Source organism: Theobroma cacao, chromosome 9 (genome assembly GCF_000208745.1).
Source record: "Theobroma cacao cultivar B97-61/B2 chromosome 9, Criollo_cocoa_genome_V2, whole genome shotgun sequence".
Lineage (NCBI taxonomy): Eukaryota > Viridiplantae > Streptophyta > Magnoliopsida > Malvales > Malvaceae > Theobroma > Theobroma cacao.
In genome coordinates this window covers 34,956,049-34,983,969 of record NC_030858.1, presented here as the reverse complement: position 1 = coordinate 34,983,969, position 27,921 = coordinate 34,956,049, and the positions used below count along the sequence as shown (strand labels likewise).

Sequence of the window (27,921 nt, the reverse complement as noted above, 5' to 3'; positions counted from 1 at the left end):
AAACCATTTTCCATTACATTCTAATTAAGAATCACCACATCACCAAACTTGGTGATTAGTGTTACCTCGATATAGTAAAATAGATTTGCATAGTACCACACTTAATTTAAAAATTCAGGATTGATCTTATAAAATTTTTAAAATTAAATATTTTATCATTATTAAATTATTATAGTATTTTTTAATCTCTTAAATTTCTGAATTTTTTTCATTATTTAAATTTATACATAACTCTCCTTTGCTTAATTGGTCTAGTAAATAACCTTTGCGAGTTATTAATCTTATAATAATAGCTTAACTTCAAAATGCTTAAGAACCTATAAATGCTTAAGAACCTATACATGCTCTGAAACCATCATGTCAATGTGCGAATCCTAGAAGGAAACTTATGTGATAAATGATTGTGAAAACAAATACAATACAAAATGAATCAAATCTTATTAAAAAAACCATATGGTAAAAAATTTAAATGATAAATATAAGGATGAACTGTCAAATTATGTTATGAGAACGTTAGTTCTCATTAATATCAAAAGTTAAAAAACAAAACAATGGTGCTGTTCATACCTCAAAGTCTTACAAGTTATACAATGTTTGAAACGTGACGGGCCAACAATAAAGTTAAATAATAGCAAAGCTTTCATAAAGGGTCAGGGGCAGCAACACCTACGATGATAAGACCAATTCATTACAAGGTGCAGACAGGGGCCTTTCTTTGTCAAACTAAAGTTTTTATGATCCAACCACTAATGCAAAAGCTGTGGACGTCGGGCATTGGTTCTTCTTTCTTCTTAAAATGTAATGGAAAAATTGAAATCGCTACGTTTAACGATCCAAACTTAGTTAATGTACTTTTCTTGATTTGATGGTTATATTAGCTAAACTTGACAGTTTCAATATTAACTTGTAAAGCTTTTGTTTTATCACATGGGTTTGTATTTGATGTTTGTTAGTATTTATTGTTGGAATGAGTCCTGCACTCAATTGAGATTGATCAAAGTTTAGTTTCAGATATGCAATTATTTCATTCACATTGAATTATTAAAAGTTTTCGTTCACCAATAAATACATCAATTATAAAAGTTACAAGTTTATTAAGTGAAGTTTATGAAATTAATATGTCTTGCAAGATAATTGTAATGAGTTATAATTATGAGATTCCTATACATTAAAGTATAATTTTTAAATGTTCGATATATTATTGGGACTTGACATTAATGATGCTTAAAATTAGTATATTTTATATTCTTTACTTAATAAGTAAGCAACCGATTTTATAAATTGAAAAGTAAGACATTTATTAAATCTAAGATAATAGATACATATTTTATTAATTATTTTAATTTTTATATATTTTTAATATAATTAATTATATTATTATTATAAAATTAGAAGCTTATAAAAATTTAGGATCTAAAGCCACCGCTTTTGTAGCTTTACCCTTGATCCGACACTAAAAATTAATATGGATTTTAATAAAAGTAAACACTACATCATACCCTTATCATCTTTACGATATACAATAAATGAATGATTTACACTGATAGATTGATATTGAAAAATTATCAAACAACCCTTTGACTCTCTTAACAATTGGATAACCATGATGCATTATTAGATGCTAATCTTGATTTATAGAATTGAATTAACTAATTTATAACAAATATGATTTATTTAAATTAATTAATTATAATTTCAATTCAATTCCATTGTAAATATGTTAAGAACCTAATGAATCATATACGATAAGTTACATTATAAATTAAATTAGGAGTGTGATTGTTTAAGTTGGACTTAAATTATACACTAAGTCTTTTAACTTCTAAAAGATTTAATTAAAATAGTTTAAATTAAGTTTTAGACAAATATTATAAATAATTATAATATTAAAGCCTTAATTGCAATCAAATAAAGTAAAATAATTTGATTTTAATTTAGAATGACTTAATTAAAAATATTTAATTAAATAGTAGATCAATATTATAAAGAATTATAATATTAGGACTCTAGTTGTAATTAAAAGAGCTATTTAACTTAAGTATAAATATCACCTTTAACTACTCCTCACATAACCCTAATTGTCAAAAAAACAAAAGAGAAAAAAAACCTAGATAGAAAATTCTCAAGAAACTTTCTAGCCTCCCCCACACCCCCCCCCCCTTTTATTGCTATATTTGTATTAAAACTTACCAAAGTGATCAATGGGTAGTGACATGTATATTGTTGTTTAGATTATTCAATTTTATTTCTATCCCGCTGCCTATGATCTGGATATATGCCATTCTTAACATCTATATGCTGTTTTTTTAAAAAATATTTTTATTTTATTAATAAATAAATTGAAAAATTATAAATTATAAAAAATAAATACTCATAAATTTAAAAATATTTACTATGAAAGATTTTTACATATTTACTTACGTTTATACAACTATGAAGTCACATTTAATAATTAAATAATAAGATATGAGTATTATAAATTAATAGTATCTAAAAAACAAACCTTATATCATGTTTATAAACAATTTGAAGATCATACTATATAACATAATGGTTTACTAAGGCATATTATGGGTCATGACATCATTCAACTTTGACTCATCGTCCTTTTGATCAGTTTAAATAGTGTCTAGTAGTTACATTACGTCAAGGCAAGTTAGTGTCATAACTCTATGATTTAGGTTTTTTTTTTTAAATTAAAAAGTTAATATAATGCTGTAAGAAAGCATATGTAAAAGTTAGATATTTTGTTATTATGATGCTTCTATTTGCACCCATTGCAAGATTATATAAATTATTATTGTTTATATAAAAAATAAGTGATTTTACATCTTGATAAAATTTTTGATCATTTTCTCCCTATATATGCCTTTAAATCAACATCAACATCAACATCGACGTGACATGCTCCTTCTAAATAAGAAAATCCCAAACGGAAGAGAATGAGAAAAAAAAGCCAAAAAAAAGAAAAGTGAAAAAAAGAAAAAAACACAGTAGTGCAATAACATGAGTATAGGTGGCACCCATCATTGGTCACCGTCCCTTTGTTGCCTAGCAAATAAATAATTCGACAGCGACCGTTTATTAACTAAACCAAACCAAATTACACCAAAACCCGAAACCAAAAACCGACTCAGACCTTCCATTCCCTTTCCTTTCCTCTGTCTTTCTCAATTCCAGGAATCCTGCAAATGTCTCCGTTTCCATCAGAAAACGGCGTCGATGGAGACGACGAGAGAGAAGAAGAAGAAGAAGAAGACGAAGAAGAAGTAGAAGATGAAGAAGAAGAGGAGGAAGAAGAAGAAGAAGAAGAGCCGAGGCTTAAGTATCAAAGAATGGGAGGAAGCATCCCTTCCTTGCTTTCCAGCGATGCGGCATCGTGTATCGCTGTCGCCGAACGCATGATAGCACTTGGAACGCACGATGGAACCGTTCATATCCTCGATTTTTTGGGAAATCAGGTGAATTTTCATCTCTTTCAGCTCGTTAGGTCTTTTATTTCTTTTCAAATCTTAATTTCGCATTTTTATTTTGTTATTTTAAATTTTTCAATAAATTTGCTTGGAATTCGAAATTTTAATAAATGTTAGTAGTTTCAGTTTTTTTTTTTAATTGGGGGAAGGGGTATTTGAACCTTGTTGTTATTTAGACAGAATCATGCACCAGCCAATGAGCCAAATGCTCGGTTGCCTGTTAGTAGTTTTAGTTAGTTAAGTTAAAGTTTTTAGTTGCATTCAGTTATTGGTTAGTTTTCCAAAAGGTGAAATTAATTATTTTTATGGTTTAAAATTTGTGTTTGGTTGTTTGTAGGTTAAGGAATTTGCTGCACATTCAGCTGCAGTGAATGACCTTAGTTTTGATTTAGAAGGTGAATATATTGGCAGCTGCTCCGATGATGGTTCTGTTGTTATAAATAGTCTTTTTACTGATGAGAAATTGAAATTCGAGTATCATCGTCCTATGAAAGCCATTGCCCTTGATCCTGATTATACAAGAAAAAAGTCCAGGAGATTTGTAGCTGGTGGCTTAGCTGGTCACTTATATTTTAATACCAAAAGGTGGCTTGGCTATAGGGATCAGGTTTGTGCTGCTTGACCGACCTTAATGTATTTGAAAATGGAGGTTTTTCTGAATTCTGATTGTTGTTTATTACTTAATCTGTTTGTAGGTTTTGCACTCGGGTGAAGGTCCAATCCATGCAGTGAAATGGAGAACGAGTCTCATTGCTTGGGCTAATGATGCGGGTGTAAAAGTTTATGATGCTGCAAATGATCAGCGGATTACATTTATAGAAAGACCACGAGGGAGCCCTCGTCCTGAAATTTTACTCCCGCATTTAGTTTGGCAGGTTAGTCAAAGATTATACTTGGAAATGTTGGGAGTTGTTTCATTCTATCTTATGTTGTCTAAACAACTGCAATGCTTCTTTTATTATTCTTTCTTTTAAAGTTTTTACTTCCCTAAGTCATCATGAAGCATGGTGTTGTTTCTTAAGTATTATTTTTGTCATTGCTTATTGTCTCAACTTCACATTCAGGATGATACTTTATTGGTGATCGGCTGGGGAACCTCTGTGAAGATTGCAGCAATAAGAACAAATCTGAACAAGGGAGCCAATGGAACGTATAGGGAGGTTACAATGTCTAATGTGAATCAAGTAGATATTGTGGCATCTTTTCAGACTAGCTATTATATATCAGGAATTGCTCCATTTGGTGATGCTTTGGTTGTTCTAGCTTATATTCCTGGTGAAGAAGATGGGGAGAAGGAATTTAGTAGCGCAATACCATCACGGCAGGTATGTGTCCTTCACATCTTTGAAGTAAAATAAGTTCCTCATCATTGGCTACACCCTTCTATTTTGAGGTTATATTGCACTACCTTTAATGCATTACCTGTTTCTAATTTTACAAATATGCCAATGTTTCTGGATGGTGTGATATTATGTTCGACAGCAGCTATGGCAGTGGTTGCTGTAACTACTTTAAGTTGCTGCCCTCATTTGAACTTTAAGACTGTGTTTGTATGAAGGGATTAATGTAGAAATCTTTTCCAATATGTGGGCCTTGCTTCTCTTTATTTTTCACTGCCCCTGAGTTTAATAATTGTGAGGGGAAATGTTGTATCAAATGAATTAGCTAGTATTGTTTCTCAGTAATGTGGGATACTGTGCTGGTAATTCCTTTCTGTGATTGATATGATTCTCATTGCCTTGCATAAATCTACTGAAGCAGGGGAATGCACAGAGACCAGAGGTACGTATAGTGACTTGGAACAATGATGAATTGGCGACAGATGCCCTACCTGTATATGGATTTGAGCACTACAAAGCAAAGGACTATTCCTTGGCTCATGCGCCCTTCTCAGGTTAATATCTCTGTTTTTGAAGCTTATGGGTTGTTTGACAGAATTTACAATCCATTAGTTATGGTGCTTTTCTCATATGAATGTAGGCAGCAGTTATGCTGGTGGACAGTGGGCTGCTGGTGATGAACCTATATACTATATTGTATCACCAAAGGATGTTGTCATAGCAAAACCGAGGTTACTATCAATTTTTTCTCATTTTGTTGCTTTTGAAAGATAATGATTGCCTTTCATTAGAAAGAAAAAAAAAAGAAGGATCATGGTTGCTGTGGTAATATGCGTTAATATCTAATTACATTTGTCATGAAATATAGCAGTGTGTCAAATTTGGTCCTGGTAGCTTATTATCCTAAAGCAATTTTTGAGAAAGGTCCTAAAAGAATTCTGATTTTGTGAATAATCTGCTCTCGCGGAGTTGCTTATTTGTTTTGCATTCTAACTTATACAATTTCAAATTTACTTAAATAATCTGTCTGGGGTGTGTAAATACATCTATTGATCTATTCTTACCCTTTAAGCTGATGGTAAAGTTTATAAGCCTCCATTGGGCAGTGACAGTATCTCTAGTACTATTATAGATTGCCAACTTGACAATAGGGTTATAATAGTCAAATAATTACTTTAATTTATCTTTGGATGAACAATTATGTGGTGAATTCTTGTAGGACATGCAAACGGTTTAATAATAGTCCCTACTGTAACTTATGTTCAGATGGACAATTATGTGGTGCATTCTTGCAGGACATGATGAGTTTTGTTTAAATTTGGCTGTCATTATTCCCCTAATATGGACTTTGACCTCTTATGATAATAGTTTGGATTTGTACATACTGTATTATGTCCAATATTTTCTATAGTATTTTTGAAATGATTTTTGCAAATTCTACTTGATTTTAAACCTGTACATTTTTGACTCGTAGGGATGCTGAGGATCACATTGCATGGCTTCTTCAACATGGATGGCATGAAAAAGCTTTAGCAGCAGTTGAGGCTGGTCAGGGACGGAGTGAGCTCCTTGATGAGGTAAGCTTGTTTATTTTTACTCTGGCATATAGTATTGGTAATGACTTGATTGGAGTTACTGTGTGAAGCTTCTGGCTGTAGGCATTCTTAATTAATATCTAATATTTGCATTATTATGAAAGATTCTGGCTGCATGTGATTATATCTTATTTTTGATATGTGGTTATATAATATGTTTTTTTGCTGATTGAATTGTTGCCCTAAAAAATTTCCATTCTGTTGTCCATGTAATTACTAAAGTTAGTTTGTTGATTTCTTCATCTTTGATTTGCTTTATTTGTAGGTTGGATCTAGATACCTTGATCACTTGATTGTGGAAAGGAAATATGCTGAGGCTGCATCCTTGTGTCCCAAATTGTTGCGAGGATCTGCTACAGCTTGGGAGAGGTACTGAAAATCATTATGTGTAACACTTTTTATACATTTCTTATTAATCACTCACATTTGGTTGCTTTTGACAGATGGGTATTCCATTTTGCTCATCTTCGTCAGCTTCCTGTATTGGTTCCATATATGCCAACAGAGAACCCAAGGATGCGTGATACTGCTTATGAGGTTTGTCAGGAAAGCAACTGTGTGCAAATATTCACGTAGTTTGCTTTTATAGTTTTTCATATGTGTCAACTCCGAATGAAAACCACCTGGTTGCTCTGCTGCAGGTCGCACTTGTGGCACTGGCAACAAATCCATCCTATTATAAAGATCTCTTGTCCACTGTAAAATCTTGGCCACCTGTCATTTATTCTGCATTGCCTGTTATTTCTGCCATAGAGCCCCAGTTAAATACTTCATCAATGACTGATGCCCTTAAAGAGGTTCGTAGGGCAGTTTCTAAATGTCTTATGTGATTTGAATCTGTTGATGCTACATACGTTGAATGGTCTTATCCTTTTTCCTGATAGGCACTTGCAGAGTTGTATGTTATTGATGGGCAGTACGAGAAAGCTTTTTCACTGTATGCTGATGTAAGTGTTTTTATGTAAATTTGTGCTCGAACAAATGTGTTTGTTTTTTAAAATTATGTCAAATGTAAATTGCTTCTGGAACTAGGTTTTTCATCCATTCTTTAGTTGGATGTTACTTTGCTTGCTTCGTAATGAATTTACTTGTCTGAATTTTTCAGCTCATGAAGCCAGATATATTTGACTTCATTGAAAAGCACCACTTACATGATTCTCTTCGTGAAAAGGTATGGTTATGGAAGAGCAGGTGAAATATTTGAGCTACTTGGCTTTCTCATGAATAATTATTTTTGTATAGAATAAAGGATTAACTGTTGTATTTGAGGCCGGCCTTTCAAATTCTGAATGGGTGCTTTACAATATTTTACTACTTTAGTTGACACCTTTTTTTTTACGATGAATAGATTTGGCTAATCAACCAAAGTTAACTAGACTATGTATTCCAGATCTTTAAAGTCCATACTGAATATTATATGCTCTTTGCACCGTGTTGCATTAATGATAAGGATGTGTGTTTTCCATTTTCTTTTTAGTTGAAATCCTAAACGTTGTTGTTACTTTCTTCTTATTCTATAATGTAATTTCTTGACTCCTTTCTGTTACCTGTGCACTGCAGGTTGTCCAGTTGATGATTCTAGATTGTAAGCATGCAGTTTCCTTGTTGATCCAAAATAGGGACTTAATTACACCATCTGAAGTTGTTTCACAACTTCTGAGAGCTGGAAATAAGTGCGATTCGAGATATTTTTTGCATTTATATCTGCATTCATTATTCGAAGTAAACCCACATGCTGGCAAAGATTTTCATGATATGCAGGTATGGATTAGACATTTACATTGGTGTTTTAATAGCTTTTCTGTGAATACTGTATGTGTCGTTTACTTTGAAAGTTCTCAATCTTTCTGATATTTATTGTAACTTTCTAGATTCCGTACATTAGTTTTTGGGGAGGTCGAATGCATTTCACCTTGTCTACTTGTGGTCAAAGGTGAAGAAACAACATGGCAGTAGGTTTTTAATAGTTTTGACAACATAACACCAGCCAGGTCAACTGAACCGGGTTTCAGTTGGCTGCTAGCCAAAGTGGTATAAACAGTCATCAAAAGAGCTCAATTCAAGGCTGTAACCTGGACCACAAATCAAAGCACGTTATAGATTTGGTGGTCTGATCGTCAGGGGAACCTCTTCTGTGCTATGTTACATGGACTCTTCACTTTACCCTAATGTACCTGTGTCTGGTACTTTTTTGGACGCTTCAATTGATATGGGTATGGCACTTGCATCCTCAAAAGTAATGTGAAAAGTTGTCCAAAACATGACGTACCCCGTCTCAGACATATACCTGTGTCTGACACCCTATCTCTAGTCTGTCCATGTAATATAGCTTCTATGTACTAGAAAACAATGCAAATTTAGAAAAAAGAAAAGAGAAGAGAAAAAAATCCTATCAGTTGATGTTTCATGTTCATTTTGTCCTGCATTTTGATATCTTGTTAAGATGTTAATTATTGCCTGTGAAGATTCTCTTGTCTAGCATTCAATACTCATGGCTCTTTACTGAATGTGTACATTCATGAATGTAAGGTGCTTGCTTGTATGTTGAGTGCATTACCTAATAATGCATTGGCCTTTGTCTTGCTGTGATAGGTAGAGCTTTATGCTGAATATGATCCAAAGATGCTACTTCCTTTTCTTCGCAGTAGTCAACATTACACACTGGAGAAGGTTTGCACAGTCTATAAATGTTAGTTTATAATGATGACATCATAATTTTCCATAAATGACACTGCTAAAATTCAACCTCAGGCATATGAGATCTGTGTCAAAGAAGCTCTTTTAAGGGAGCAAGTATTCATCCTTGGAAGAATGGGAAATTCAAAACAAGCTCTTGCTGTAATCATAAATAAATTAGGAGATATAGAAGAGGTACTTTATGCCATTTTCAGTTGGAGACCTTTCTGGTTTTAGCTGTTTCTCCTGGATTTCTATTTGTGTTTCTGGTAATTTTAGGTATTGGCACTAACAAGAAAAGGTGTTGGTATTGTCCACAGGCTGTAGAATTCGTGACCATGCAGCATGATGATGATCTTTGGGAAGAATTGATTAAGCAATGCCTCCACAAACCTGAAATGGTAAGTTATAAAATGCAGACTGGAAGGTCACATATGTCTTTTTCTTGATTTCAAATTTTTCCTTAGTATTTTCTCTCTAATTGGCAGGTGGGTGTCTTATTGGAACACACTGTTGGCAATCTTGACCCTCTCTATATTGTAAATATGGTGCCCAATGGCCTAGAGATACCTCGGTTAGTATTCTCTCTTTCTCAAGGGAAATTTATAAATTGCAGTTGAGCAGGATTTTCTATTTCCAAGTAATTCAAAGCCATTGAATATCATGGAGGTTTCTTAGGAAAAAGGAAAACTTTAGAGGGGTTCTCTGAACTTCTGATTCTGCATAATCTAAAGCCAATGAATATTATGAAGGTTTTTTAAAAAGAAAAAGGAAAAAGGAAAACTTTAGAGGGTTTGCAGTCAATGGAAGTTCACCATCATGAACTAGCATCTATCTGATGGTTAACTTTCTAGGCTGTAACTCATACTAGGAACAATCTCAAATTAAGTTGGTGCTGTTGATTTAAAAAACCGACTTTATTATTGATTTGAGCATTACGTGCCTTCTCTCAGAAGAAAAGCCTTTGGATTAGTTTACTGTCTTTATATATCATTACTTCCTGTTAACTTATTCGTGTTGCTATACAGCAATTATAATCATTTGCCAGATCTTGAAGTGGGCTGGTTTTATTTGAGTTGGTCCTCAGTATTCATCTGACCATATTGATCTGTCCATATTCTATGCATGCAAGGCCAACTATCTGTCATGTAGTAATATTTCATTAAAATGGCCTTTAATGCCATTAGATGACTGACGTGTCAAGATTGTTCTTTATGAACCATGCTTACACTAGTCTGTCATCAAATTTGTATTGCTAAAGTATTTCTTTATGCAAATTGGGATAATGAATTACAGAAACCGAAGTCTACCCTTATCTTTCTAGGCTTGGTTTGGGCCTTAAGTCATGTGGTCAAGTATTTCTCAAAGGGCATCCAATTGATGCATGAAACCTAGAATTTTAAATTGCAGGGATCTAAGCTGAATCACTTTATCTAATTTGACTTAATCTTCAATGCTGTTTTCAGGCTTAGGGATCGTCTAGTCAAAATTATAACTGATTACAGAACTGAAACTTCTCTTAGACATGGGTGCAATGATATTCTCAAGGTACTCTTACTCTTAACATGGGTTGTAAAACTTGAAATTCCAATTTGATCGACTTTGACATTGGTGTAAATGTGAAATATGCAGGCTGACTGTGTTAACCTGTTGGTTAAATACTACAAAGAAGCGAAACGTGCAGTTTGCTTGAGCATTGAAGAAGACGATGCTCGAGCCAAGAGGGATGCAAGTAGAACTTCTCAAGCAATAGAGAAAACACTGAGTGTGAGAAACATGGAGGTTAAGTCTAAAACTAGGGGTGGCGGAAGATGTTGCATGTGTTTTGATCCTTTCTCAATACAAAATGTATCAGTTGTCGTGTTCTTTTGCTGTCATGCTTATCACACGACTTGCTTGATGGACTCCACCTACACTAATAGCAGCAAAAAAGGGACTGGAGCCACCTCTCAGGGTCTATATGAGTATGATAATGATGGTGAGGATGATGATGCTGAAGATGACGATAGCCAGGCTGATGGTCCTCGAATGCGCTGTATCTTATGTACTACAGCTGCAAGTTAAGTTTGTGATGCATGCCTATAAGTGTGCATGTGTGGTGTGTGGGTGTGCGTGCTTTTGCTTGCACAATTTTTGGGGTTGTCCTTTAGGTGCATATTTTGTGCTCGCTCGTGCAGGTGAAATTCATGATTCTTTCTTTCCTTTACCCCCCTTGTTCTCATTCTCTCTTGAATGTTGTCGTGCTTCAGTTAGTGGTAACTTCTGTATTATAGTCCCATGTAATTATTGGAAAGTGTAATTAACCCTTTTTTTGGCGGTTGGTTTATGTGGTATAATATCTTGAACTCAAAAAGAGAAAAAAGTTTCCAATGAAATGAGTGCTATGATTTGCAGCGAGGGCTGAAGCGGAATCACAATCTGTTTTCATACATTGTGGTAGTTTGAGCAAGATGTAGAGGATGGTTCATAAAAGTAATTGGGACTTGGCTGCTCTTTCAATGGATTCGAAACAAGAAGAAGCAATCAAAGAAGCTACTAATTTAGCAGAAAAATATTATATGAAAAATATAATTCTACAACTCTAGGAAAGGAGTATTTTGTTCATAAATTTAAGCTGGTAAAAGCTAAAGAGAGCAACTAGGGAATTGTGCCAATTTACAGAGGTATCAGGAATTGGTTTTCAATAAATTGAGTTGGTCTTTGTATTTTTTTTTTATGAGTTGAGTTCTGTTAGTTGTATTCTGTTTGCTGTCAAAATGAATCTTCTTTTTTTATTTCTGGCCGGGAAACAAATTAAATCAGGCATAATTTGTACATCGTCTGCTAAAGAATTTTGTTTTCAAACAAGCAGAAGTTTCAGATTTTAGTTTATAGATAATTGCTAAGCCAGCCGGCGACAAAGAAAGGCCATCCAAAAGTGCCGCAGAAGAATCTTCCATCCAAATACCAATCTGCATTTGTCTGAAACTGCTGATGCCGACTTAGTGAATTACGTAGCATATAACAAAAAAAATTTAAAGCAATAAAGGCACAATAACAATGGTTAAGAGCCCCCTATTTCTCAAAACTCGAAGTAGCTAGAGTTCCATAGATGATGGAGGCACAAAGACTGTTACTTCAGTCTTCGCAAGTGCTTCTTCTACTCCCAACAGTTTGCTTGGCAGCTGCGTATCCAGGTATGGCGCGGTGGACAGATCCATGATGACAGACAGACTCAGTCCTCCCACCAGAATTCGTGACATATTACTATGAACAAACATTAGATCATTTCAACTACAAATATGCGAGCTATCTTACCTGCCAACAGAAATACATCGTGAACTCCAATTCCGGGGTGGGGCAAACACGAGTTCGCCCATCTTTGTCTACACTGGTGATAAGGCCTGGATAGATGGAGTTGCTATCAGTGCTGGATTCATCATTGATCTTGCTTCTCGCTTTAGAGGTCTGCTTCTATATATAGAGGTACGTCATTACTTCTTTACTGGACGAATCATGTGATATTTCTGGTTTCTTTATGGTTGGAGTGAGACCAAAAAAAAAAAAAAACAAAGGGTTAGCATCTTTCAGTTATAACAGTAAGAAAATAGTGATGACCGAGTTCAATTTGCACTGCTACTGATACGTTAATGATTCAATATTACAGCATCGGTATTGTGGAGATTCAATGGCATTTGGATATAAACAGATAGCAGGCCAAAATGCCTCAACACTGGGGTTCTTCAGCGCATCACAAGCTTTAGCAGACTATGCGGAGTTGATAATAGAACTCAAGAGAAATTTATCAGAAGAAAACTGCCCAGTAATAGCCATTGGAGGATCTTACGGTGGAAGTATGTTGCATTTCAAAAATGTTTCCCATTCAAAAATATTTACACATTTCAAAAAACTAATTATATTTTCATATCACTCAGTGCTTGCATCGTGGTTTCGCCTTAAATATCCCCATTTGCCATTGGTGCCTTGGCATCATCTGCTCCAATTCTCTACTTTGACGAAGTTCCTCCTCAAAATGGCTATCATGTGGTTGTTACAAGGGATTTTGGAGTAAGAAATTGTAACAAGAAGTTTAAAGGGTTTATTACTTGCTTTATCTACTCATGCTATACACTTGTTGTGTTGTACAGGAAACAAGTGAGAATTGTTACAACACTATAAGACTGTCTTGGTTTGAAATTGACAAAGTTGCAGCGCAACCAAATGGCCTAATGAACCTCAGAAATATCTTCAATTCTTGCATGTAAATTGAGGAGAGCTTTTGAATCTGAAGTTATATAATTGACACTGACAACTTACTGTTATTTTCTCCTTCTCCATGTCTGCTCAAATTTGAAGGCCTTTGTACTCCTCTGAAGAGCTCAAGAGCTATTTAGGATTTGTGTACGTATTTTCAGCTCGAAGCGACAATCCTCCATATAACTCAGTCAGTGATGCATGTAACGCGATTGATGGAGCACCAGCAGGAACCGATATTCTTGGCAAAGTTGTTAGAGGGTTTAATGCTAGCTTCTTCGGATCAGGAGGCTCATGCAATAATGTGATTGAAATCAAACCAAACAATGGCAGTGGATGGTTTTGGCAGGTAATTTAGCTATTCATAGTGCTCATTATCATTATGAGCATTTAATGGGAGTAGAAGGCTTAGCTTTTGTGAAGGTAACTTATCTCAAATTCAGGCATAAAATTTTCTGCGAATAATTTCGGAACAAGACTCAAACTTTCATAATTGGAACATTTTCTGCATCTTTCAGACTTGCACTGAGATTGTAATGCCAATTGGACATGGTGAGAATGTTACAATGTTCCAAGCATCACCTTTTGATTTAGAAAACTACACCAGAACCTGCCTGGAGATTTTTGGAGTGTCTCCAAGGCCTCATTGGATCATAACAGAATTTGGAGGCCATGTAAGCTCCACTCCATTTCTTCAGAGGCACTTACTGGCCCATCACAATTTCTTCCTTTTCTGACAATAAACTCAAAGCAATGTTTCCATAAAAAATTTTCAGGACATAAAATATGTACTGGGAAATTTTGCAAGCAACATCATTTTCTCCAATGGACTACGTAACCCATGGAGTGCTGGAGGGTGAGCAAATTAACACTCTTGAACCCCTTTTCCTTTTTGTTTCCAATAGAAAAGAAATGTAATACAAACTTTCCATTACATTTTACTAATTCATCCTTGAGTTTTCTACTACAGGGTTTTGCAGAACATATCAGACAGCGTTGTTGCAGTATATACAAAAGAAGGTATTTTCTGTGTGTCATAGGAGATTATACTTAATAATTAGTCACTTAATTTTGATTGAGATCTGTTATGGTATCAAGGTGCCCATTGCTTGGATTTAAGCAATCCAAGTAGCAGTGACCCTGACTGGTTGGTTGCACAGCGAGACAAGGAGATCAACATCATTGGAAGCTGGATTGAAGACTACAAGGTCAAACTTGGTAGCAAGGCTGGCAAGAAGATTCACTTCTGAGGGATCAAAATTGTGCCAAAAGTAAAGGAATTTTACGACCACCTGAATTGTTTCTCTATCAAAATCAATAAAGCCAACAAGAAAATCATACTGAAAGTTATCTGAAGGGTTACTCACAATGTAGACTCTAGTCCCTACTTGGCTACTTCATTCGCTGATTTTATTATCTTTACTCCAGACCACGTAATGTTACACTACGTTTGTTGGGATGTCTTCCACATTATTCTGTGTGGAAAATTCGTGGGAGAATATTGGACCATAATGGAAAGCAAAAAAGCTTATGTGTTATAGATTTTTTTTTCTTTCTTTCTTTTGAAAATTCTCCAATAATAACTAAAAATATTGGGGGTTTTGGACGGAAGTTAATCTTTATTTTTATTTTTGATTTGTCCCCTTTAATGAACCATGAAAGTGTCATTTAGATTTTTGGTTTATGGATTAAGCTATTGACTATTAATTATTTGTGTTGCTATTATATATATTTTTGGTATTTTTTGGTGAACATTTTAGGGTATTATTATATATAGAATAATTTTTCAAATTATAATGGAGGAATATAGAGAAATAGCAACTTTCACTTAGACCCGGCATCATTTCATTATCTTGCTCGAGATAAAATGTGGAAACAACCCATTTTTTGAATGCATTCACTAAAAGATCGTGGACACGAAAATAAAGGTGCTTTCACAAAATTCTTTTCAACTTTTCTCATGAGAGCTTACATGTTATAAAAATTAGCCAAGAAACAACAAAGATAAAATTCAGAGAAATCAAACAAAGAGAAAAATATAAAAATTTACATGGTTCGGTCTTGTACACTCTTTCTCAATAATCTTCCAAAAACACTCACTCAAATCACTCTAGCTCCACCTAAAGCAAAAGATAGAGTTACAAGGTATCCCCTTTCTAGAGCTCTCAAAACACTACTTATAATTTTAAAACTTAGAGATCCACTTTTATAATATAAAAGTCCAAAGTAGAATGTGATTAGGACTCGATGTGAAATAAAAATTTAAAACCATACAACTACTCAATGTTGTAAACAAATAAAAATCCAAATCAAATAAGATTCAAAATTCTAATCAACCTAAAACTCAATATTACAAGTATGTATTCAACTTTTCTGTTTGTTTCCAAAGAAAAAGAAAAAAGAAAAACTGGAATTAAATTAGTAATATAAGTCATATAGATACAAGCGCATGCGGATGGACTTGATGGCTTCGTGGGCATGAATGGAATCACTTATTGCGGTAGCTAACGTTATCTGAAAGGAATCACAAGTCTTCCATGACTAAACTATATCGAATCATAACTCGATAGTGTTCCGAACTTTTTGTAAAAGTTAAATGGAAGCATGAACATGGTCACAATCTATAAACTGTTGAAACCATGAGAAAGAGTTTTTAAATATATAATTATGTTAAAAGAAATGTACATAGATAAGCTATATATGAGCTATATATTTTGTATATATCGGCTTAATTAATTATGAATCTAATGAATTTCTTTATAAAATATTAAAGAATCTGAAAAATGTTGTTTTATAGTAGTTTGAATAAGAGAGACTGATTAAATATTTATTTTTATATAAAGAACTTCTTGGTCAATATTAATTTATATTTTTTATAATAAAATTAATAAATTTGGTGATTTTGAATTTTGATCACACATAAAACATTCTTATCTCGTGACATGTGAATGCATTTTTTTTTCCTTTTCGGTGCCATAGGCTGAAAAATTTCCTTTCCAACATATATGTGATAGTCCACAAGAGAATTATACAATTTGATCATTCAACTTTCATAATGATTTGATACATATATAAAGTTAATTTATATTGCCATATCAAGGAAATAACAAAAAGCATGAGAAAACATGATCAAATTTCAACCAAAAATGATAGCATCGTGATGTTCAATTTGATAATAATTACTTCGGTTACCACATCAATGAGTGTCAAATCAGATTTTAATTGTTAATATTTAAAGCAAAACAATGAGAATCAATCCCCATTTTGGAAATTGGAGAGGCAAACAAAACTGGGAAAATGGCTGTAAAGAGTTGGGAATAAATACTTGATATATATATTGGCAATATATATACCATATATAAAGGGTATCCAAATTAAGGAAAATCGAAGAAGAAATGGTTACTAGGTAAAAAAAAATTTACTCATCAAGATTTATACCTTAAAATTTCAAGCTGTCATCAACAATTTTCTTTAGATTATATATTAAGGGCTAAGTCAAATCTGAGTAAAATATTGATATGATCGACATGTCATTCCATCTAATTAGAGTAATTTTCTTTCTTTAATTAATGATAAGGGTGATAAATGTGGGCGAATTAATTAATCCTCAATCTAGTTTCATACGATATGTATAGGATATAGTTATCCTTTCAAAGCAATTGAGTTCATATGTAACTCATTTTCTCCTTAGAACAAATTAAAGAGAAAAAAATTCTTCTTAAGTAAATTCCGTGTTACTATAAATGTAAGCAATAGTTACTGGCAAAGGCAACCAACCATATACTGTTTCATAGCTAAATCGACTGCCATGGGTTCTCCTATATTTTCATCCCAATGGTTTCAATTCATCGTTATAGTGCTCTCAGTTTCTGTGGGTAGTGCTGCCCGGTTTGACATTCCAAGGCTTAGTCCAATTAGAGGAACAATCTTGGAAGACCCTAAGACTCTGTCGTCTGCACCTGTTTCAAAGGGTTTCCAAACTTTTTACTACACTCAAACGCTTGATCACTTCAACTATAAGCCTGAAAGCTATGCCACTTTCCAGCAAAGGTACGTGCTGAATTTCAAGCATTGGGGCGGAGCAAATGCCACTGCACCAATCTTAGTCTATCTTGGAGCTGAATCGCCTTTGGGCGGTGATCTTTCTGGCATCGGTTTTCTCCATGATAATGCCGCCCCGTTCAAAGCACTCTGTGTATACATAGAGGTATGTATATATTGAATTGAATACATTCAGATAATTAATCAAGAATATATTCTAAGCAGAATTGAATTTTTATGAGAGTGCTATTCTGTTTCCATTATCAGCATCGTTACTATGGAAAATCAATACCATTTCGATCAAGGAAAGAAGCCTTCAAAAATGCAAGCACTCTGGGGTATTTTAACTCTGCGCAAGCCATAGCAGACTATGCAGATATCATCATGCATATAAAGAAGAAACTTCATGCAATGTCTTCTCCAGTGATTGTTGTCGGAGGATCATATGGAGGAAGTAAGTGATTACAATCATCAAAATTTTGCACCTTAATTTATCTGTACTTGTTGCTATGTATATTTAACTTTTCATTGATGCCTTTTTCCCCCCAATATGAGATCAGTGCTTGCTTCATGGTTTCGGCTGAAATATCCTCACGTTGCTTTGGGAGCTTTGGCCTCATCGGCTCCAATCCTTTACTTCAATAATATTACACCAAGCGGTGCATACTATTCAATCGTCTCAAAGGATTTCAGGGTACTTATTACATTCAATCAATCCATCAAAAGAACTTTCATCTTAATTTTCTTCCCTTCCCCTTTCATTTATTTAATTTGCTCTCCATTTATACCTTTATGATATATGATTGGATTTCATGTACAGGAAGCGAGCGAGACCTGCTATCAAACTATACGAAAATCATGGTCTGAAATTGACAAAATTGCCTCCAAACACCATGGTCTTTCAACCCTTAGCAAGAAGTTCAAAACTTGCGAGTATGAGCCTAGAATGAATTGTGAATTCGTGATTATAAATAATAATTAAAGATATATTGATTCAATAATTGAATTTAAAAGAGTAGATCAAAGTTCAACGAATCTTTATTCCCAAGTAAAGAAAGAAAGAAAAATGATAGTACAAAAAAGTTATCGAGGAGGACGGCAGACTTGTTTTTTGCTCTAAATGATTAAGATAATTGTGATTCATTGAATTTAACAAATAATTAGGCTTATCTCTAATTAATTCTCTTTATTGGTTATTAGACCTTTGACCAGCTCTTCAGAGTTCAAAAACTACTTGGACACGATGTACACAGGGGCAGCTCAATATGATCGACCACCAAGCTATCCTGTTAACGAGGTATGTAGAGGCATTGATGGAAGTAAAAAACAAGATATTCTTAGCAAGATCTTTGATGGAGTTGTGGCTTATTATGGGAATCGAACTTGCTATCTTAATCAACCAACCAGTGATTCCGAAACAGATCAAGGGTGGAGATGGCAGGTATGTAATTCAGATTTTTTATCATCAAATCTTATCTTTAAATTTTGAATTTTATTAGCCTCTTAAGAGTTATTGTTAGTTTTTTTTTTGGGCAATAAGAGTTATTGTCAGTTTAATGAATAAAATTAATGCATGAATGTGACAACACATATTGACAATGACAATCTTGAAAATCACTGCATTACAATAACTTCGGGGCAACAATTAACGTTATTTTCTTACTTTTTGCCCAAGTCTTATAAATGATGACGAGTATTATCGAGTTTTAATTATGATGGCTTCATACCCTTTTAATATAAACCATAGGAAAACGATGAATTGATGTAGACGTTCTGTTCTAGTGTTCATATGTAGATATAACTTCACAAGGGGATGAATGATTGAGACAAAATAGAGAAAATTCTCCATGAAAGGGGATTGAAAGCGAATAATTAAGACAAATATTGTGAAAGTTTAATGGATTGATGTATAAAGATTTGTGTTGTTATTATCATATTGATTAGAATGTTGAAAACACCCTTTCATTGCATATTCTGATATACTGCAATACACGAAGAATTAAAGATATGGAGCATAAACAAACTATAGGTTGGGAGCACCTGAGCATTTGGATAATGGATAATGACCACAAAATCTTAACAATTATGGCTCTATTTGGTAGATATTATTATTATTATTTTCTTTTTATTTTTTCTTTTACAGATAATGAATAAAAAAACGTGAAAATATTAATCAACCAGAACCTTTATATTAGAAATGAAAATATGGACATATTTTAAATAATCATTATATACATTCGGTTGCTTTTAGATAACATAACTAGTATAAATTAATGCTTAAAATGATAAGCCATGAATATATATTTTTAATGTATGTTAGACATAAATTTTTAATCAGTTTTCTTGTATTATAGACATGCAGTGAAATGGTAATGCCCATTGGCGTCGGCGAGAATACCATGTTCCAACCTGACCCTTTCGACCTAGACAGCTTTATAAAAAATTGCAAAGGCTACTACAGCGTTCCTCCTCGGCCTCATTGGATCACTTCTTATTACGGTGGCCAAGTGAGAAACCCTTTCTTTCCTTGGATCTCTTGAATTGCTTCACAATTGTTTTACATAGATAGAGCCAGCTCGGTTAATTACTTCATTTCTTACTAAACAATATTATTATGTGATGAATATATCCTTGCATATGTTGGCAAATTTGCAGGATATAAAACTGATTCTCCAGAGGTTTGGTAGCAACATCATCTTTTCCAATGGGCTGCGAGATCCTTATAGCAGCGGCGGGTAATTAATTATCACCAAAAAAAAATCTAAAAAAAAGAAGAATTATTGCCGAAAATTATCTCTATTTAATTGAACACTTTTGTTATCTCTTATTGTAGGGTGTTGGAAAACCTTTCAGATAGTATTCTTGCCGTATCTACAGTCAAAGGTATGTGGCTAGCGCTCCGTTGTACTCTAATAAAGATGAAACTCTTTCCAAAAGAAGAAAGGAGTTTTGAGAGATTGGCTGTATTTGTCTTGCAGGATCTCATTGCTTAGACATACAACCAAAAAGGGAAACCGATCCAGAATGGTTGGTCGAGCAAAGAAAGACGGTGGGGAAGATTATCAAAGGATGGATGGCTAAGTACTATGCCGATCTTAAAGCATTCAAACGACAGTAACTTTTATCCAAGATGAAATATCTATAATACAAGAATCTCCTTTGCTCCATGTGATTGAATTGAGCTACTTTTTTTTATAAATGGTGCTAATGTTTAATTTGCACAAAAGGAGAATATACTAATTAAGATGGACAAAGTTGTTACTCTTTGAACTATACTCCATCAAACAAAGTCCAGTTTAGTTGGATATATATATATAGGACCAACTCAATAAATTCAAATGCCTAAAGCAAAATATTCAATGAGATTTTCTTTTATTAAGTTAAAAAAATTATTAAAATTTTATTCTTCTAGCTTTTTGAGATGTAAAATTTTTATATATTTTAAATGGTTAATACAAAATCAACAATCAAAATTTTTAATTCAAATAAATCAACTATCACATAAAATAAAGACAATATAACTATAATATAAATTTTAAATTAAAGTAAAAAAATATGTAAATATTAAAACAATAGTATCTAATTGTTGAATGCTTATTGCAAATCATAAATGAGACTCACGACTTGATGAAGATAATAATATAACAGATTTCTTGTGTATTCTTTGGAGGAAAATTAAAATAGGAAGAAGGAAGAAAGAGCAAATGAGAAAAGAAAAATTCAAAGCTAGATATTATACAATGAAAAAGAAATAATTAGTTTTATATATAGAAAAAAAATAGTTAAAAATTATTAAATATGTTGATTGGAAATAAGAGAAATAAGTGAAAAAAATAGTTATTGAAGATAATTAAATACATATAACCATTAGTTGATTAGAAATAATATAACATTCTAAAAATTAGAAAGTGATAAAAAATTGAGATTTATTAAACACATAATTAAAAAAGTAAGAAAATATATAATTTTATTAATTATTTTTAATATTAATTATTTATATATAAAATTATAAAACCTTCCTAAATTAAGAACCTAAAGCTCTTGCTTAGGTGGCTTCACCCAAGGGCCGGCCCTATATATATATATATATAGGGTCGGCCCTTGGGTGAAGCCACCTAAGCAAGAGCTTTAGGCTCCCAATTTGAGGAGGCTTTATAATTATATATATATATATATATATATATATATATATATATATATATATACTATTTTATGAAACCCTTGATTTCATACTAATAAATGTTAATTTGGGTCCGATTCAAGATCGAGATTAAAATTTTTGCAAGACAAATTCTCGAGTCAATTCGACCACTAGGAGCTAGCTAAGATATTTTTTGGTACTGCATGGTTCAAATTGATTTTTCACACCACAAATGATGTGGGGAACCATTAAGAAAAATAAAGGAAAATGATACTACTTGAAAATGATTGGACTTTAATCCTAATATAGCTTTTCATTGATCCCAAGCATGTTTCATGGTCATTTACCATCCCATTTTCAAACGTTTCAAACCTGGAGAGTGGAGAATTAAATTTCTATAGTATTTCCATTAATAATTAGATAGGAATTTGGCAATTTACTTAATATTTTTTTTGAGACAAAAAAAACCCTTGAAATTTCCTAATGCCGAAAATGACATATAAGCTTGTAATTACATCTTGGATAATAGTTTGGGAACATGCTTTAAAAAAAAAAAAGAAGAAGATTGAGAACATAGATGGAGAATATGTAGAATTCATAGATCCAATAATATGTAAGTTAGGTGTGATTATTGAAAAAAAAAATTTAATTAGCCGTCTTGAGTGAGGAAAACCAATAATATTCAAATAGCATTAATCAGAATTTATGCTGGCTTTTTCCAAATGGTCAAAGTTAACGAAAGTCTTACAAATATTTATATGTGATATTTAGTGTTAGGCCTGCAAATATTAATTCAACCTGTTACTCTCTTCTTGAGATTATTATATCATGGCAAATTCATATATAAAATTCGATCTAATTATTAAAAAACAAATTATGTTTAGTACAAATGGAGTTAGAATTTATGTAAACTCATCTAACTAGAATTTTGGTTTATGACTTATTTTTTATTTCCTTCTACCCTTCTCCTGGTTAGCATCTAAGCTAGAACAAACACTAGTGCAATTCTATAATCTTTCACTGTTCATTCAAAATTTTACAAGTGGCGCATGTTTGCACTCATCCATGGGAAAAGGAAAGCTTCACTCGGAAACTTGAATTTGTAAAATTCCAAAGAAAAAACAAGACAAATCCCAATCAAGAACAAGCTCAACAAAAGGAACATAGTAAAAGCAAGTTCTCGGCAAAGGCTTTTCAAGCCCAAAATAGAGCCAGAGAAGCGCACTGTTTCATATAGCATAGTCGCCATGAATTCCCCCGTAATTTCATCCCAATGGCTTCGTTTGATCATTATGATTGTGTCAATGGCTGTCACTGCTGCCCACTTCAAGATTCCGCGGCTGAGCCCAACCTTGGGAACAATCTTGGAACAGCCTGAAATTTTGTCTGCACCAGTCTCAGAAGATCTGCGAACTTTTTACTACACACAAACACTTGATCATTTCAACTACAACCCTGAAAGCTACACCACTTTTCAACAAAGATATGTGATGAATTCCAAGTATTGGGGAGGAGCAAATGTTAGTGCACCCATTTTAGCATATCTTGGTGCTGAATCGCCTCTGGATGGTACTCCGGCTGCAATCGGTTTTCTCAATGATAATGCCATCCGTTTCAAAGCACTCATTGTATACATAGAGGTATAAATTGAATATTACTATTAATTTAAGATTAGAATCTAAAAGGATATTTATCTCTTATATTAATTTTCATTATCAGCATCGTTACTATGGAAAATCAATACCATTTGGATCAAGGGAAGAAGCCTTTCAAAATGCAAGCACTCTGGGGTATTTTAACTCTGCCCAAGCCATAGCAGACTATGCAGCTATCATCATGCATATAAAGAAAAAGCTTCAGGCTCGGTATTCACCGGTCATCGTCATTGGAGGATCATATGGGGGAAGTAAGTTAATTATTACCGCAAACATCAGAATTAACTTTCCGGGTAATGGTTTTTCTTGTACTGCGATTCGTGTATATGTCTAACTCTCTTGTTTTCTATTTTTACAATAAAATCAGTGCTTGCTTCATGGTTCCGGCTGAAATATCCTCATGTTGCTTTGGGAGCTTTGGCCTCATCAGCTCCAATACTTTACTTCGATGAAATTCCACTACAGCCAGAGGGTGGATATTATTCAGTTGTCACAAAGGATTTCAGGGTACTATTGCATTGAGAACTATCCTCTTTTAGCCTGTGTTTGTTTTTACTTCATTCTTAGCTTTAGAAAAATGATTGGAATGAACAGGAAGCCAGCGAGACTTGCTACCAAACTATACAAAAATCATGGTCCGAAATCAACAGAGTAGCTTCCAAGCCCCATGGTCTTTCTACCCTCAGCAAGAAGTTTAAAACATGCTAGTAAGTGTTTGGCCTTCTTGGTATCAATTTGAATTCATGATCCCAAAGCAAAAAAAAAAAAAAAAAGGGGCTGATCTCCTTTTTACTTTTCTTTCTATTGCTTATCAGTCCCTTGACCAGTTCTTCGGAGCTCAAGTCTTTCTTGAGATTAATGTATGCCTACACTGCACAATACAACAGACCGCCAAGATATCCAGTTTCAGTCGTATGTGGCGGCATCGACGGAGCTTCCTTTGGGAGTCAAGACGACATCCTTACCAAGATATTTTCTGGCGTTGTGGCTTACTATGGGAACAGGTCCTGCTATGTCAATCCAGAAACTAATGCATCCGAAATAGAAATAGGGTGGAGTTGGCAGGTAATATTCAAGCATGTTTTTTTTCTAACTCCTTTTCTCTGGGCAATGCTATTTAGGCCGATTTTACTTTTGAGGCCCAAACACAGCAAAGACCACTCACAGTCACAGTGTAAATGTATAGCCACAAGTCAATTTACTAGTTTTGGGGTATATAATGATAGAGATGCAGTGAGATGGTGATACCAATTGGCATCGGCAATGGAACCATGTTAGAAGCTTCCCCCTTTAATCTAACCAGCTTTATCAAACAGTGTGAGAGCTTCTACGGAGTCCCTTCTCGGCCTCATTGGGTCACTTCTTACTACGGTGGCCATGTATGAATCCTCTCATGTTTCACAATTTTTTCTTTTACATAAATTGCTTCTCAAAATATTTATTTTTTAAAACTCTGTCAATTTGCAGGATATAAAGCTGATTCTCCATAGATTTGGTAGCAACATCATCTTTTCCAATGGCCTGCGAGATCCTTATAGTAGTGGCGGGTAAAATAAAAAAATATATATCAAAAAAGAAAAAATTGCAAATTAAAAATTTTTCTCCATTATTTCATATAACATAATGCTATCGTTTATTGCAGGGTGTTGGAAAACATTTCCAATAGTATCCTTGCGGTATCTACAGTCAATGGTATGTGCTTAATCAACTCTGTTTATGTCCTAACAAATGGACGAAAAGGGGAAAAACGTATTAATTAGAGTAGCTAATTCATTACCACTTTCTAATGCAAAGATGCTCAATAAATAATATATAGTTAATTTGTAACGATAAGACGAATTTGACTATGTATTCGTCTTGCAGGATCTCATTGCTTAGATATACTTGGGGAAAGGGAAACTGATCCAGAATGGTTGATCAGGCAACGAAAAATAGAGGTGAAGATTATAAAAGGTTGGATCGCTAATTACTATGCTGATCTCAAAGCATTCAAGCAATAGGAATGTTTATCCACGATGGAAACTTGGATAATATAGAAGAATCCAAAGCTATGATCATGAATACCATTTACAATTCAAAGAAATTGATAGCTAGGCTTAGGATTGATATATCTCCTGCCTGGTTGAATTTGTACTTGTGCTCCATGTGAGAAGTGAGAAATAATAACCGTTCAAGTGGCTGATTTTCTTTTTCCTCTGGTACAGGAGAAAATACATAAGCGGCAGAATTTTTTTTCCTCTGTTTTTTTTTTTTTTGTATGAAGGTAGAATACATGTCATAGATGCGTATTAATATGATATTATGAAATTATAATTATATAGAAGGATGCATGGTCACTTCATTTTTTTTTCTAAGCCAAATAAATATATTGAATATTGCAAAAGGATGCAAATTTGATCAAAAACTGGTCATGCTTTCAAAGTATCAAAATCAAAACACGACATAGATACACGCCATTAGTATACAAAATTGATCATGTTCAGACAAATCATTTAAAAATATAAATACAGTATAATACAAAGAAAACCAAATTTGGATCTGCTGGGGAAATGGTGGAGGAGCAGTTGCATTCTGCTAGGCCAGCTGCAATTTGTTGTTTGTGAACATGTTGGTTGCTATTACGAAGTCTTCTGTGATTAATTGTTGATCAGCAGTATGCTGAGCCTTCGGTGGCTCTGTGTTATGAGCTATAAGCTGAGCCCTCTGTGTTATGAGCTGTTGTTTCTGATGAAAGCCCAGCAATGGTGTTTTGATCGAGCGGAGTATGAAGCTGATCCTTTTTCCGGTGGCCTCTGTCAAGTGGATTCTGGATGCCTTGAGCAGCAGAGGATTTCGGTTTTTGTTTTTTTTCAGAGCAATGTCCTGCACATCTTCTATTATTTCCCCTGTTATATTGTTGGCTTTGAACTGTGGAGACTTTCTCATTTAGGATCCAAGAGCAGGGTCACTTCACCTAACAAATATTTTTTGGATTGAGTCCTAGACACATGACATAGGAACTTTTTCATTTTTTAGTTTATACCAAAAAATTGAAGATGGTTTATTTGCAGAAGAGTAAAACAGTAAAATGGCTATCGTCTATTGAATTGAGCCAACTCCATTACAGGAAGTCTAGTCTAGTTGGTAACTATCAAAAGCTTAGTGCCATATATGACAATACCGTGGCGATGAAGCAAAATAAATTTCCACTATCAAAAAATCCTAGAGTAGGGAATTGGAATGAGTGACTTTTTCTCTTCTGATCAAATACCATCAAATCACATCGCAAAGGTTGCCGCATGCCTGCATGATAATTTTGTCGCGTTATGATTTAACTTGTTCTCTCGTTGGGTTCCAGTACATTACCTTTGCTTTGCTGACAGTTTCTTCTCTTTCCATCCTTTCTTTCTTTTGATCTAGAACAAAAGGATTTAAACCCTTTTTTTTTTTCTCCTAACATGTCCCGGCAATTGTTATTGATCAGCATGAATAATTCCTAGGGCTGCCTAGAGATTCCCCAGTCAATACTGAAATGACTACTATCCATTCTCCCAAGAAAAGAATTCATCATGGATAACAGGATAAGGTGCAAAAACCTTCATCATATTTATCTTGTTTTAAGTTTATTCAACAGATAGTACTGATCCTTTTCTTTGTCACATCAGCTCAAAATGTGATAACAAAATCAAGCAAATTGAACTTACAGACTTGATTATTCTTGGGTTTTAATCATATAGATGCCAACGGCACCATCTTTGATTATGAACCATTTAAAATTATACCTTTGTAAGTCACTTTTGTTTGCCGGCCCTTTTATATTTTTGGACGGTTGGACAGTTGATAATAGTGATTAATGTAGCAAAACAAATATGGTATGACAAATAAGTTAAATGAGTCAGGTACATTGGTATACAACATCCAATTTTCAAAGAAAAAAACATTGGTATACAACAGTTTCCCATTTGAAGGGTTTCTCATCACAAAAATCTTCTTAATGATCCAAGTGGCTCAAAATGATTAGAATTAAAATGATATTGACACCTGTTTAATGTATTGGGTGGCTAATTACATGCTTATATCACTTATAATCTCTTTTTCCCCACTCTCCTTTTGCCTGAATACTTGCAAAAGGCATTACCAAAATCATCTAATGTTCCCTGTTTTTACAGTGTAAGGAAATTCATGGATTTTGTTTTAGGCCTTTCCAACTATATATTTATGAATTATTCGTTACTTTTTCATGTTTCAGAATATGAATGAATGGCAATAATTTAATCAACATAAAAATTTAAATGTCCAAACTTCCTTGGGACCACTTAATAGAAATACTAGTTGTCATATCCTAAAATTCCTTACTATTCTTGTCAGGATTTAAAGTATTTTGAACTTTCTTCACATGTCTAAAACTAGAGAGTTGACAGCTATCAAGCTCTTTGTTCAGCAATCATCAGCTTCCATGCAAAGAGGCAATCCCCAAGAATTCATTTTAGTGCCTAGTGCTTGCCACATTTCTCCAATATTCCCCACTGTTAATCTCAACAGGCCTAATTATGCTGGTAGACATGACAAAGATTAAGCTGACCCTGGATAATTCGGTAGATGCAGGCGTGTGCTCATATCCAGGGTGAAAGTGGAGAGTGGCTTGGTGGCTGCAGTTGCCATGACAATAAGAACGGAGAAAAGTGGTAGGCTTAATCTGTTGCAGAGATTGAAATGCCTCTTGATTTGGACCATTTTCCATTGTGCTTTTGCATCAAAATGATGACAATTTTTACTCTTCTGATCAGC

The 27,921-nt window shown here is 33.8% G+C and overlaps 3 protein-coding genes and 1 pseudogene across 4 annotated transcripts; all 4 read left to right on the top strand.

Moving 5' to 3' along the window:
- On the top strand, positions 2,987-11,495 carry LOC18590439 (vacuolar protein sorting-associated protein 41 homolog). 2 transcript variants are annotated; one of them, XM_018128131.1, is made up of 19 exons: positions 2,987-3,461; positions 3,811-4,080; positions 4,169-4,348; positions 4,538-4,798; positions 5,232-5,367; positions 5,454-5,544; positions 6,288-6,390; positions 6,674-6,777; positions 6,852-6,945; positions 7,050-7,205; positions 7,293-7,355; positions 7,514-7,579; positions 7,969-8,169; positions 9,001-9,078; positions 9,160-9,279; positions 9,405-9,485; positions 9,573-9,658; positions 10,551-10,632; positions 10,717-11,495. In XM_018128131.1, exons 1-19 carry the CDS (start codon positions 3,192-3,194, stop codon positions 11,146-11,148), a joined length of 2,874 nt encoding a protein of 957 aa, XP_017983620.1. In that variant the 5' UTR covers positions 2,987-3,191; the 3' UTR covers positions 11,149-11,495. The 2 variants fall into 2 exon arrangements, with proteins under 2 accessions (XP_017983620.1, XP_007016021.2); XM_007015959.2 differs by having other exon boundaries at positions 2,988-3,461; positions 5,235-5,367.
- LOC18590438 lies at positions 12,179-14,902 on the top strand (annotated as a pseudogene).
- On the top strand, positions 17,104-20,669 carry LOC18590437 (lysosomal Pro-X carboxypeptidase). The gene is made up of 9 exons (XM_018126742.1): positions 17,104-17,524; positions 17,626-17,812; positions 17,919-18,052; positions 18,179-18,291; positions 18,559-18,799; positions 19,713-19,865; positions 20,014-20,093; positions 20,192-20,241; positions 20,337-20,669. Exons 1-9 carry the CDS (start codon positions 17,126-17,128, stop codon positions 20,474-20,476), a joined length of 1,497 nt encoding a protein of 498 aa, XP_017982231.1. The 5' UTR covers positions 17,104-17,125; the 3' UTR covers positions 20,477-20,669.
- Positions 22,558-25,389, top strand: LOC18590436 (lysosomal Pro-X carboxypeptidase). Its single transcript, XM_007015956.2, has 9 exons — positions 22,558-23,139; positions 23,219-23,405; positions 23,522-23,661; positions 23,749-23,861; positions 23,970-24,219; positions 24,381-24,533; positions 24,622-24,701; positions 24,797-24,846; positions 25,018-25,389. Exons 1-9 carry the CDS (start codon positions 22,747-22,749, stop codon positions 25,152-25,154), a joined length of 1,503 nt encoding a protein of 500 aa, XP_007016018.2. The 5' UTR covers positions 22,558-22,746; the 3' UTR covers positions 25,155-25,389.